The sequence below is a fragment of the Danio rerio genome, chromosome 8 (assembly GCF_049306965.1).
Source record: "Danio rerio strain Tuebingen ecotype United States chromosome 8, GRCz12tu, whole genome shotgun sequence".
Taxonomy (NCBI): domain Eukaryota; kingdom Metazoa; phylum Chordata; class Actinopteri; order Cypriniformes; family Danionidae; genus Danio; species Danio rerio.
The window spans coordinates 20172501-20187096 of record NC_133183.1 but is presented as its reverse complement, the minus strand read 5'-3'; the positions used below and the strand labels follow the sequence as shown (position 1 = coordinate 20187096).

The following is a 14596-nucleotide window of genomic DNA, read 5'->3' as shown; positions in this document are numbered from 1 at the left end:
ACCATTCTTATTAGACCTAAATGCATAAAACATTTAACTGCAAAATTAACACAAAATTAAACACTATATTTTGTATATTATAATGTTTACTGTCACTTTAAAATGTGAATAAATTAAATGTGTCTTTAAGCATCATGGTGGCTAAGTGGTTAGCACTGTCACCTCACAGCAAGAAGGTTGCTGGTTCGAGTCCCGGCTGGGTCAGTTGGCATTTCTGTGTAGAGTTTGCATGTTCTCCCCATGTTGGTGTGGGTTTCCTCCAGGTGCTCCAGTTTCCCCCACAGTTCAAAGACATGCACTATAGGTGTATTGAAAATGAGTTGTGTGTGTATGAATGAGTGTGCATGGGTGTGCATCAACTGCGTAAAACATATGCCGGAATAGTTAACGGTTCATTCCACTGTGATAAATAGAGACTAAGCCTAAGGTAATTGAATGAATGAATGAATAAATGTGTCTTCATTGAATAAATCTACTGCAAAGGTAACAATTATGCAAATAATTCTTAGTTTCTTTCACACAACAATTGCTTGATTAAATGTCATTACATCATTAGGAGCCACGGTATTCATTTCGTTAAATCTGTATCTCTCTTTTGAATCCTTAAAGTGCTGTTTTTTGTTTACTTGCAGTCTATTAGTCTTCAATGACCACTTTTTTTGGTGCAACAAACTGCTTTAACGTTGAATTAAAAAGCCAACTATATATCTGATGTCCTAGGTTTAACGCTAAGGATTTGGTCCCGATTGGACCAATGGTTCAGATTTTTACTTGCCTTGCCAAAAATTTTACTGGCCCCACCAAAAAAAAAAAAAAAAAAAGCTAATAGCTTTTTCTTAGCTACATATTTTAAATAATGTGTCAAAAATAATGTCTGTTAATCTAGAATTTAAATATTCAAAAAATTTTAAAATATTTAGCAGTGAAATATAGCAGTATGGAAAATGTGCAGGTGGCTGACATAAAAGTGACTGCAAACTGTGCAAAACATCACTTTTTTTTCGTGTTGTACCCATGTAAATATCTGCTTCTGAAACATAATAAACAGAAGTTTTCTTTTAGCCTCATAATTTGATGATGCCATCTCTTAACTGTACTGGTTTTTACCAGGTTACGGAAAAAAATACTGTTCTCACAACATCCAGTCAAATAAGAGAAACCAAAAAGCAATAAGGTGTTTACGACTTTACAGAGAAGGTAGCGTTCAAAGACTTAAAAGCACAAACTGTTTCTCGATTCAAAGACTGTATTTGCACGCAATTGACAAATAGTCACTGGCAAATTAAAATTTAGTGACAAGGCAGCACTGGCCCGAACGATTTTGTCTACTGTCCCGAGCATTTCTCACGCTGGCCCCGGGCCATTGGGCAGTCCTTATTGTTGAGCCCTGTGTCCTGAAAGCGAGTAAAGTGACACTGAATGTTCATATTCGACTGAACTACCTCTTTGAAATAGTTTGATTCTTCCTGTCCCGTTGTCCCATAGATGCAGTCACCAGTCCTCTGCAGAGATCTGTTGCACACAAAAATATAATACCCCTACAAATGTCTGCCCTCCTGTGTGATTGAATCAGCAGTGGAGAACCCCTGCCCATGCCAAGTCGACCCCCCCCCCCCTCCCTTTCTATTTCTCCTTCCCGTCTCCCCCTTCCCTGAAAGAGGCTGTAATCAGAAGTAAGTCAAGCACGACAGAGAAACATTTAAGAGGAGTAATGAAAGGAGATTGGGGAGCCATTGAAGAATAACACCCAGGCTGCTTTGCCACTGTCAAATTGCATCAGACTCCCGGTAATAGATTCTCCAGCAGACACTCAATTTCATTCAAAGGGGAGCCCTCTTTATCCCAGTGCATCAAATATTTAAACACTTGTATTAGAGACAGTGTCAGTTCCTCAACTCTGAGCCCTGGCCGCTGATCCCCCCCGCTCCGCCGCCACCTCACTTCTTTTTCACTTGATGTCACCCATTCTCAAGGTGTTATCTCTCACGCCGAAGCTGCATATATAGGCTTTCGTTTCATTCCCCACACTTAAAATGGTATTAGCTCTTTTTTTTCTCGATATTACAGTCTTTGTTGCTGCCGCGACTTTTCGATTTCTTGCCGAACGGCTTAAGGATCTCTGGAGAAAAGAAGATTGAGGAGTCAGGCTGGAAGAGGAGGAGGAGGAGAGAGAGAGATTGGCAGCAGCGGAGCGTTTGACCGACGCTGTTCAGACTCAGTCTAGCTTGTCAAATCTTTGGACGCCAAATGAATTGGCATATCTGCACCCTGCATAGAGATATCTTTCACAGAGGCCGATGCTGGTGAATTGTTAACCGTTAGGGTAAGTGCTGGCTGTTCTGAAGTGCCTAACATTTATCGACACTCTCCAGAAAGTTATTGGCTTGGTCTCTTCAATCACATCAGATTGGATCTCTCTCTCTCTCTCTCCTATACATTAGAGTCTGCAAATTAGGAGAGAAGGTGCTAGACTGCCCTCTCCTCCTTTCCATCTCCTGCTCTTTTACCACTCCCCCTTCTCCTCCTCCTCCCCCACGTCTCTCTCTCCATCTCATCTCCATCTCTCCCAGCTCCGCCGGGGCCCCCATTAGTTTAGTGACCAACGTTGTATGAAAGCCAGCAGTAATACTGTCCCAATCCTCAGCCGACTGTGACAGCCCGCGGTAATGCCGTCCCCCTGGCTGAGTGGATGGAGCTCTTCCATTAACGCCTCTAACATGGTGACACCTAACCCAGGCTGATATTACGCTCGCACACTGATTAGGGGCCGGGAATAGAGTCGGCGGAGGTCCTGGGCGATGGTAGACTTAGTGGAGTGTGGCTTTAACAGAGCCCGACCTGTCTCTGCTGCCCCCGCCAGTCACTCACACAGCCGGAATTGTTTAATTGGGACAGCGGGCGTGGAAGAGCGAGACAGGGAATTTGAGTTTTAAAGGGATAGTTCGCTTAAATATGGATATTCCGTCATCAGTTGCTCGTCCTTGCTGTCGTGACAGTAAATTATGTGACATGCTAGAACATGCTAGAACCATATGAGATATATATATATATATATATATATATATATATATATATATATATATATATATATATATATATATATATATATATATATATATATATATTTAAACATTTGTGAATTAGAAGTGTTTTAAATCGAAAATCTTTGTCAAAATATTACCTTTTCAATTATCACCCTCCTCAGTTAATAGGTTGATGAGGCAGAAAATAATAGAAAATTTTAAAATTTGCTAAAATATTATTCCAAATTTTTGCTATTGAGTTACATTATATTGATATTTACATTGTTGGCAGATTTAATGCTTTTTAATATTCACACTGTCACTTTGTCAAAATTTTAACCTCTTAATAACTGTCAGCTTCCTCATTTAAGATATTTATGTCCCAATATAATTGAATTGAATTTATGAATGATTTTATATATAACTTAGGTTTGGTATTTTTCATTGTAAGATTATTTCTAAAAAAAATCATGTTTACATTAATGCAATTTTATTAAAATGGTTTAAATCTAAATGTTCTCTAAAATCAAAGTCATATGTCTAAACAAGTTATATTCCACATTTGAAGTTGAAAAATTGAGGTTCCTATGAAAGGTACTATCTGCTTGTTAAGTGTGACGTCACGCAAAGCCGCTTCCGACTCCAAACACTATCAAAGTGTATGGGGAGACTCACCAAATGGTAATAATAAACGTTTATAAAGCAATGTAATAATTTCGAAAATCGTAAATGCAATATGTCCATGCCTTTATCAGATGGCCAGAAAGTGATTAATTTTTCATACATTTTTAAAATATTGGTGGCTTTGATGCAGCCTAGAGAATATTGTGATTTATATATGATTTTATGTAAAATTCACTTTAAAATGTGATATGACTAAAAAGAGGCCATAAACAAATATTTTCTCAACTAAAATGAGTAACAGCTTGGACCCAGAAACAGTATTCCATACGTCACGACTTAACAGGTGGATATTAAAATTAGCCACAACGTGACATCTATATCCAGCCTAATCTCACAAGGAAACGCAAGAATTTTACATTTTTTCAGTTTAGTGGCTAATTCGTATAAATTCATATGAGTTCACTCATATAAAAATGTACAATTTTAAAAAGGAGGCATGGCACCCAAACCCAAACATCATTGGGGGATGAACAAAGCATACTAAGTTGTGCGAATGAGATCGTACGAATTCATACAAATTAGCCACTAAATCAAAAAGTTACGAAATGCCCTGAGATTGTGTTGTCTAAAATATATTTATTTTTTAAAGCTTTCTTCTGACTCAAATCAGCACAAAATTGAAGTAGTATAGTAGATTGTGTAATATAAACTTGGCACCCCCACTAGGATGAAGAATTTGCTTGTTTACAAATGTTTTAAAGAGGCATTTTTTGGGAAATCACTGTCACTGAGTTTAAAGGTGTTGAATGATTTTATTACTTACATATGAAATTACAAACATTATATCGTCACCAAATGGATACAGTATTGTATGTGTATAATATATAAATATATTCTTTATAAATTTAATTAGCTTTTGATATTTTTAATTTTCTTTGTGTGATTTCTAATGTGCTTTTTTTTTGTTTGTTGCATCTTTATTTATTTTTTTAATGTTTGTATGTTTCGCAATAAAAGCCTAGGCAAAAATTCTAATTTTCCCTTTAAGTTACCTAATGTTTATATTTTTAAAATTAGCAATATAATTTTTTTAAATGTTATTAGAGAACTTTAAGAGTAAGGTCTTATTTTGTCAGCTATTAAATTTTCACCCCAATAGTCAGCCAAATAGAATGTCTCTCCACAAAGACTTTAGAATGCTCAAACATTGCAATAGGAATCAAGCTTACTGTACAAGTATTTAACAATAAAAGATTGAAATTTTTTAGCTCTTCAATGACAGACCGTCCATGCAAGTGTCACACAAAAATCCGCACTGCACTGAAAGTCTGAATATGAAGACCCCCGCGCAGAAAAAAAAACCTAAGGGATATTTGCATGTGATAAAATCATTCGTGTTTGATTTAAGAGTGCTGTCCTCAGGCGAGACAGTAAGGTGTTTCTGTCACGCTGGCTACACCTCATTGCCTGTGATTATTCAACTCTCCGAGAGCCCCCTCTGCCCCAACACTTTCAGCCCCAAAAATAATATCTCATATATGCATTATCCAGCCCCCCACGGCGGCCCCCTCATTACCGAGGATCATTCCAGAATTAGATTCCATCCTTCCAATATTGGTTCCAAGAGCCGGTTCCTTTGTACTGTAGTCAAAGGTTAAAATACCAATCACGATAGCCTCGACTGATGGAGCCAGACATTTTAATATTCGCTTAGCTTGGTAATTGTGGAGGGACATAATATCGTTCTTTCTCCTTTCTCCGTGTCCTAAAGGTAACACGAAGTAACGTCAGAGAACAGAAGTGCGGCTCCAATGTCTGTAGGGCTTTTGAAGACATGAATACGGTTGAGGATAATGACTTTTCCTACACACTTCCCATGCATTTGTGCTTTAATGTAATATGTGGCCTTATATTTTTCACTTTCAGTCCCTCTGGTGTAAGGAAGTTGGTGGTGTTTGTCTGTCGCATTAGAGAGTCAGCCTCGGCCCATCGTTAGGTGCATGTGTCTGTAGTGATGCTGGGGTCTTTGTTAATCACTGTTGACACGGTGAGGAAGGGAGAAGACCGCTTGCGCTCAGGCGAGGAGTGTTTGTTGATCATTATTTTGGGAGTGTCATGTCAATGTCAGGCCTGTGGCGAGGAGGGATGGAGCTTACAGAGGGAGGCGGGGAGGAGGAGGAGGAGGTGGGTTTGGGGTCTCGGCCTGTCATTGCCTTTCACAGTTAGTCACTTCACAGCCCATACACTCCTATTCAGAGCCCTTTAGCTCTGTGTGTCCGGACTGTGTTCCTTGCATGTCTTTGTATTTTTTAGAACTTGTTATGCTTGTGGGCTTATTTATATATATTATTATATATTACTGTCTATATTATCTTTAAAAAATGTATATTATATATTATTAATTATATATACTATATTTATATTTATATATATTATTATTATTATTACTAATATGTCACCTGTTACAATAAGGTTTCATTAGTCAATGTTATGTATTTACTAACGTGAACTAAGAATGGACAATACTTATACAGAATTGTTCTTTCTTAGATTATAGAAAATAAATTTTAACTAATAAAACCTTATTGTTAAGTGTGACCAAATTATTTATTTATTTATTTATTTATTTTATTTCATTATTATTTTTTATTTTATTTTTTTACTTATTTTATTATTATTTTTATTATTATTATTATAAATTTTTTTGGTCAAAGGTGAACAAGAGTAATTGAGAGCTTTATTTATCTCAAAACATGATATGTTCAGTTTAGTTAATGCATTAACTTATGCATTGATATATTAGTTACTGGAAGTTTTATTATTGTTAATTAATGTTAACAAAGATAAATAAACACTAATACATGCATTGTTCATTGCTTGTTCATGGTAGTAAATGCATGAATTAACATTAACTAATGGATCCTTATTTGAAAGTGATACTATATATTCTATATTTTATGCTATATTATACTGTATATATTAGCTATTATTTATTATATATATATATATATATATATATATATATATATATATATATATATATATATATATATATATATATATATATACCCTTTAAAAATATTTTAATGCTTAATATATATAGTTCCCATGAAGTTTATTTATTCCTTTAAATCGTAACTTCTCCAATGTTCTTGCAGTACTATGTAAATACTGAAAAATAAACTTCTGGTGCTCTTTGGTCATATTTGACTGCAAATTTGTCATCAGAATGGTATAAAACACAGGTGTCAAACTCAGCTCCTGGAGGGCCACAGCTCTGCACAGTTTAGTTCCAACCCTAATTAAAAACACTTCATCAAACTAAATGAGTCTTTTAGGCTTGTTTGAAGCCTACAGGTAAGTTTGTTAAAGCAGGGTTGGAACTAAACTGTGCAGGGCAGCAGCCCTCCGGGAACTGAGTTTGACACCCCTGGCATAAAACATGGTGACTTTTAAAGCACTAGCTATGTGGCGGGGAAAAAAAATTATACATATATATGGCCACTTTTGCATTAAGGGATTAAACTAAAAACTTTATTATTATTAATTAAAGTTAACAAAGATGAATAAACACTAATAAATGCATTGCTCATTGCTTGTGCATGGTAGTAAATGCATGTATTAACATTAACTAATGGAAATTTATTTGAAAGTTACAATATATTCTATATATTTATTGTATATTATTATACTGTATATATTAGCTATTATTTATTATATACTTTAGCTATTATTTAATATATTTATTATATATTGTTATACTCAAAAAAATAATTGTAATGCTTAAATCTAAAGCTAATATCCCATACAATTTATTTATTTACTTCTTATTTATTTATAACTTCTTTAAAGTTCTTGCAGGACTGATTATGTGAATACTGAAAAATAAACCTTTGCTGCTCTTTGGTCATATTTGACTGCAAAATTGTCATAATGGTGTAAAAACAGACTTAAAAAAACTTTTACGACCCTAGTTATGTGAAAATTATGTTTTGATATTTTGTGTTTTTTTGGGATAAATAAATCTCTCTGGTACTCTTTGGTCGATTTTGGCAATTAATTAAAAAATATTAACTTCACTAGAATGGTTTAAAACTTTAGCAGCACTGAATATGTGAACATCAAAAACAAAAAAATTAAATATATATTTAAAAAATATTACAATTAAGGATATTTTGGTCGTTCGAAGTGCACAAATTTGCCAAAATTCAGAAGAAAAAAAAAACATTTGATGATATCATTTAATTGAAAGAAAAATAAGTTACACTCTGTGTTCTTTTTCAATGTGACCATATGTGAATACTATGGTTAAATGTTCTACAAAGCATAAAACATGTTAGAACTGTACATTTGAAAGGGTTTGTGAATAAAATATAGATTTTTATTTCTGTGTCACTGTTGAAAAACTCCCATTTAAAGCCTTCATTTTTAAACATGTATGAAGTCATATCGTAAGACTATAGTTTCAACACTGTAGTGTAAATGCGGTTGCAGGATACTCTGAGTGAAAGAGAACGCGCTGTGGATTTGTAAACAGAGGTGCTGCTGGGACACTGATGGGGGAGAGAACAGGGGAGTATCATATTTTAACCTTTTGTTTCCTGGTAGCAGGCGCCAAGACTCCTGGGAGGAAGCGATCAATGATGGACACCATAATGCGTCTCGCTGTATTCCTTGTCACACTCAAGCCTTCTGCCTGTGTTGGGAGTTCTCCGTTCACACGCACACATATGCACAGATGGTGAGGAAGCGCAGACAGCTCATCACTTTGACACCCACTACAGTTCTCCATCCCGAGTCTGCCACCGATGTCTTCTTTCTGTTCTCCTTGCTTTTTCCCTGTACTGCATATATAAGGGCATCTGACGGTATCAAATTTTCTTGTTGCAATTAATTGCTAAAGCTTTTATCACTGTGTGTGTGTGTGTGTGTGTGTGTGTGTGTGTGTGTGTGTGTGTGTGTGTGTGTGTGTGTGTGTGTGTGTGTGTGTRTATATATATATATATATATATATATATATATATATACATACACATTACTGTTTAACAGAGAATATTTTTTTCAAAACGTTTCCAAACATAATAATTTCAATAACTCATCTCTAATAACTAATTCATTTTATATTTGCCATGATGACAGTAAACAATATTTTACTGGATATTTTTCAAGACACTTCTATACAGCTTAAAGTGACATTTAAAGGCTTTACTAGGTTAGTTAGGTTAAGACTTTCTACAGAAAACAACATTTTTATCAGTCATAATATGAAAATTTCCTTGCTCTGTTAAACATCATTTGGGAAATATTTAAAAAGAGAACAAAATTTAAAGGGAGGCTAATAATTCTGACTTCAACTGTAACTCCCACACAAAAGTTCCTTGGTAAAATGCAGGGTGTATAAAAAGGCTGGGTTCCACACAATTTCTTCATGTTGTACCTACAAAACTTGATAAAGTTAACTTGTTTTTACAAATTTAAGTGGATTGAACGTAAAACAATTAAGTTGTCCAACCCCAAAATAAGTCAAGAATTGTGTTGATTCAGCTAATTTTTAATAAGTAGTTTGAGCAAGTAGCAAAAATACTTTTTTGAGTGTACGATATTTATGGTATTGTCCGAAGCTCTGAAAAAGATGGCTTTAACAGGAGTAATAATCAAAAAAATCTGATTTCTGAAAATCTGAAAACTATGATGTGAATCATGTTTGAAAATAAATCACCAATTAAGTTTTTAGGCATTTGGTGCTGTAATAAACAACCACTGTCAATGCAAGAATCTGAATATCCTCAAGTCACTCTAAAAGTATAAAATACACTCTAAGGATATATATATATATTAATTATATTGTTGAATTGTTGAATACTGACATCTATCTATCTATCTATCTATCTATCTATCTATCTATCTATCTATCTATCTATCTATCTATCTATCTGTCTATCTATCTATCTATCTGAGAGAGAGAGAGAGAGAAAACTTACATATTTTATGTGATATATGTAATTCTTTTTTTAAATATATGTTATATGATTATATACACTTAATATAAAGGTTTCTTTTAGTCCACAGCATTATATGGTGCATCTTATCCACTTTTAAAAATGCGCTCCTTCACTTGTCCCGGAAACTTAAAAACAGCAATTAAACTCCAATTAGGTTCATGGCTTTGCAGAATTAACTGAACTAATTTAATTCAGCACTGAATAAATGAGTTTCAAAAAGAAGAGTAAGACTCAATATTCAAAAACGTGCCTTCTAGCATACAGATTTATTCGTTTATTTTCATTTAAGGACTTGGATTATGAAGCAAGAGACTTAAAAGACTTTGTTAATGATCTTGGAAGTCATAATTAGCAAGTCTGAAACCTCTATTAAACTGTGATTTAATTTACTCAAGCTAATACCTCAGTTCTTTATGAGAGAGTAACTTTATTTTATGTTCCCTCTCTATACAAACACTTTATCAATGCGAGACAGGCTGAGCAAATCTTCAGCAAATAGGCTATGCGAGTATGTGTATGTTTGGTTTTGTTTGTCCTGTCTAATATTTTAGTTCTTCATTGTATAATGCATATGTACATAAGATATTATGATGCTTAAATAATAATGCATATTTAAATTATTAAATTAGATGTTATCTTGAAATGTTATCTATTGTAAGTGTGTGTGTGTGTGTGTGTGTGTGTGTGTGTGTGTGTGTGTGTGTGTGTGTGTATATATATATATATATATATATATATATATATATATATATATATATATATATATATATATATATATATATATATATCTCTTATGATTTGAATGCATGAGTCCTGTTGGCATCATGTCAAGTCAGACCGTACCACAATGTAATTGCCATTAGCCATTCGGACCAGTATGAGTGCCTTTGGGTGGTCGAGTAATTATAACATAATAGAAGATGCATCTGTGCAGTCTTGATATCAACAGGCCAAAATGTCGTCATAATTGACACTTTCGCTGTTTGTAATAATTTAGACAGTTTGAAAGCTGTTAGATGATGCGAATTGAATGTCCTTACCGCTAAAGGTGCTATATGATGTTTAACCAGTAGGTGGACTCCCGTGCCAGCGTGTGAGAGTCCCAACTAACCAATTCCGATGCAAAAAGGACGTTAGAAGCATTGGAAATATTTTGGTGGTCTTTCATATCCCTCATATGCACTGACATCATTCACTGTAGTTGAGGCGCAGAATGGAGATTTACATTTGACAAAATATCCAAGTCGAACTGGGAGGTAGAGGATGATAAATTTAAAGTTAACAGAGCAGCACGAGCTGTAAGGAGTGTGTGTGTGTGTGTGTGAGAGAGAGAGAGAGAGAGAGAGAGAGAGAGAGAGAGAGCGAGAGAGAGAGAGAGAGAGAGAGAGAGAGAGAGAGAGAGCGAGCGAGCGCGTGGCGGTACAGTGAGCGGCTCGCGCGCATTAACAGAGGTGCGCGCGGATCGGATGTTGACACATCACGCGCATCTGCATAATCTATATCACAGCGCTAAACAGCTAAACTCTTGTCAAAACTGTATAACAATTTTACCGCTCATTTCTCTTTAAGTTACGCTCATTTCTCTTTAAGTTATATTTTCCCACTGACATAATCTGGACTTGACCTTGGATAAAAGAACAGTTTTATCTGCGACTGAGAATAAGATGTTTGACTACAATATTGTGAGTAGTACTACAACTTATTAAATTTTTCCAATGTGTTTTTCTGGGGAGTCGAAAGACTTTCTTTTTGTGTTGTGCATGGTGGAGGTTTTTTAACATTTGTTGTGGCGTGCGGATTATTATTAACGTTGTAAACTTTTCCAGAGTGTAGTGAAACTTTATTGTATATGATATGTCAAATTTATGTGTTAAAGAAAAGTAGGAATGACTTTTTTTGCTAGTCATAATCACATTTTACAGTGAATTAAGGACTACATTTGTGTCTTAAACAATGCATATAGCCTTTGAGTAGAAAGTTGTACTTAAACTCCTGAATTAATTTTATCGTGTCAAAAACCGAAAGAACATTTTCAACAAAAGCAGATTTTGAACTCTGTATCTCTTCTTTAAAGCCTTATTTAAAAGCAGAGTTCACTGTAGTGAAGATAATCACTAACTTGTGCGAAAGTTATAAAAATGGATTTTATTAGTTTTGTTAAATTATAAAAACAGCGGCATGCACAAATAATTTTAGTCAGTTTGTAATTAGCGTTTAAATTACCTTAATCTAAACTTTGAAGTTTTGTTTTAGTAATTATCTTGTTGCTATTTTTATTTATATAATAAGTTGATTATTTGATTTTCTTCGTATGACTGACCGCATAGTAATTATCTCGTCCTTTAAAATAATGTGTTCAGGTTTCTTTAATTGTTCATATAATAATGTTTTATTTTTTCTGCATTCAAAATATACAATCCAAATAACACCAAGTGTTTTCATTATTCTTAACTCTTTAAACTCAAAAGGATGTTCTAACTCAAAACCATGAGTAATATCAGAATTTTACACAAGTGATTTTTTTTTACTTCTTAAACAATACTAATTTTGTTAAATAAATTTTCAGTGTTGTTTAAAATTGATTAATGCAAAAAGGCAGTGAAATGCTCTAGCAACATTGTAAAAAACAAACAAACATGCAATTATGTTTACTAAATAAAAATGCATTATTCCAAGGTCAACCTTTTTTATATTACAGGGCAAGCAACTTGTTAAAGGGATAGTTTATCCAAATAATACAAATCTGTCATTGTTTTCTCGCTCTACTTGATTTAAATCTGTTTGACTTTCTTCTATTGAACACAAAAGAAGATATACTAGGAAGCTGAAAACCTGTAATCATTGACTTCCATATTATTTGTTTTTCCTACTATGAAAGTCAATGGTTACAGGTTTTCAGCTTTCTTCAACATTTCTTCTAGAAGAGAATAAAGAAACTCATAAATGTTTGAAATCACTTGAGGGTGATTAAAAGTGAGTAAATTTGTATTTTTTTGGGGTGAACTATTTCTTTAATATTTCCCAGCGATGGGTTGCCGCTGGAAGTGCATCCGCTGTGTAAAACAAATGCTGGATAATGCTGTGGCGACACCTGATTAATAAAGGGACTAAGCCGAAAATAAAATAAAATGAAGGAATGAATATCTCTTTAATAACATCTCATTGTGTAAATTCACATAATCATATCACATACTAGCAGACCTTTATTTAAAGACTCATTTGTGGTCTAATTATTCTAATCGCTAAATGTTACTTTCTCCATATATGACATTTAAAAAAAAGAAAATTGCCATGACATACTTGTGTACTTTTTCAGGCTCATACTGACATGCTGTTCTTCTTCTCCTTCACAGCCTTCCATCAGAGGATGACTGGTCTGTGAGGCATCATTTTATAATCGTTGAGCTCAGTCTCCTTCACATCTTCTCATCTCATTACACTGAGTTCGCTGCTCAAATGGACCTCCACCGAACTGCCTTTAAGATGGAGAACTCCTCCTATATGCCCAGCCCGCTGACCTCTCCTGCCCTGATGGTCCTGGCATCGACAGCCGAGGCTGGACGAGATGCCTCCATACCTTGCCAGCCCCCTCGGCCGTTTGGAGTGCCAGTCACTCTGGAGAAGGACATGCACCTCTCATTTCCCAGCGGCTCGTACACATTTGCCTCCATGTACCATCGGCAAGGAGGCTTTCCCACTCGAGACTTTCCCACCCCTCTGCTCCACCTCCACCCACAGTTCGCTCCACCCAACCTTGACTGCTCACCTCTGGGTATGCTCAATCATGGTGCAGTGGGGGCATTCCGGCCGTTCTCCTCCCCACCTGAGGAGCGAGATGCAGGGCTTTATCAGTCTGCTTTTCTCCCTGCCAAGCGCTTGAAGGGCTGTCTGGATCCAGAGGCTTCACCTCACCTCCGCTACACAGATGTGGAGGGAAAAGATTTTGACTTTGGGGGTGCCCGTGTCCCCGCTGGCTCTCCAAATGCCCTGAAGGTAGCGGAGGATGCTGGGAAGAAGCTCTTCGGCTTGTCTGGGCTGTTGGTAGATGGCTCATCTGCCCCAGAGGAGCACAAAGAATCAAGTAAGTGTCTGTGTGTTCAAATGTGAATAAAAGGTCATTTTGCAGCACACATGCATAAAAAAGCCCCCAAAATATCAGAAAATCTATTATCATCAATCCAAAATCAAACTAAAAGTGCTCAGGAATAGCTTAAATAATCTGTAGATGCTCTTGGGGTAAGGGATTCATCAGAATAAACAGCAAAAATCAGTCCAAGGCAATTAAAAAATGTGGAAAAAATACTTCTAAAAGCTTTTGTTTTGGACTGATTTTTGCGTTTTATACTGTTATTATAATAACTTATAATCATTATTACTATTAAAAATATATAAAATTTGTAATTTTTTATATTTTTAAATATTATAAAATAGATTTTTTCAAGTAAATAAATGTAAAATATATTAAATATAAGATACAATATAAGAAGTCTCAGTGTCTATCTATCTATCTATCTATCTATCTATCTATCTATCTATCTATCTATCTATCTATCTATCTATCTATCTATCTATCTATCTATCTATCTATCTATCTATCTATCTATCTATCTATCTATCTATCTATCTATCATCTATCTATCTATCTATCTATCTATCTATCTATCTATCTATCTATCTATCTATCTATCTATCTATCTATCTATCTATCTATCTATCTATCTATCTATCTATCTATCATCTATCTATCTGTCTGTCTGTCTGTCTGTCTGTCTGTCTGTCTGTCTGTCTGTCTGTCTGTCTGTCTATCTATCTATCTATCTATCTATACAGTACATACAGTTGAAGTCAGAATTATTAGTCCCCATTTGAATATTTTTTCTTCTGAAGAAAGTCTTATTAGTTTAATTTAGCTAGAATAAAAGCTGTTTTTAATAATAAAAAAAAACA

At 34.8% G+C, this 14596-nt stretch overlaps 2 protein-coding genes across 11 annotated transcripts in view; both read left to right on the top strand.

The window, feature by feature from the left end:
* Positions 1–14596, top strand: part of guk1b (guanylate kinase 1b) — a 109652-nt gene that overhangs the window by 13181 nt on the left and 81875 nt on the right. The window lies entirely within an intron of this gene.
* The window catches only part of rnf220b (ring finger protein 220b), a 110966-nt gene that overhangs the window by 26030 nt on the left and 70340 nt on the right, over positions 1–14596 (top strand). For 4 of the 10 annotated variants that reach the window (XM_073910196.1, XM_073910194.1, XM_073910195.1 and 1 more), the window contains 2 exons: positions 8256–8388; positions 13003–13730. In XM_073910196.1, the coding sequence (XP_073766297.1) occupies positions 8288–8388; positions 13003–13730 (829 nt within the window). In that variant the 5' untranslated portion in view covers positions 8256–8287. Of the gene's footprint in view, positions 1–5573; positions 5695–8196; positions 8389–11096; positions 11332–13002; positions 13731–14596 lie in introns of those variants that run through there. The other 6 variants (XR_012384211.1, XM_017357437.3, XM_681262.8 and 3 more) reach the window with 3 other exon arrangements.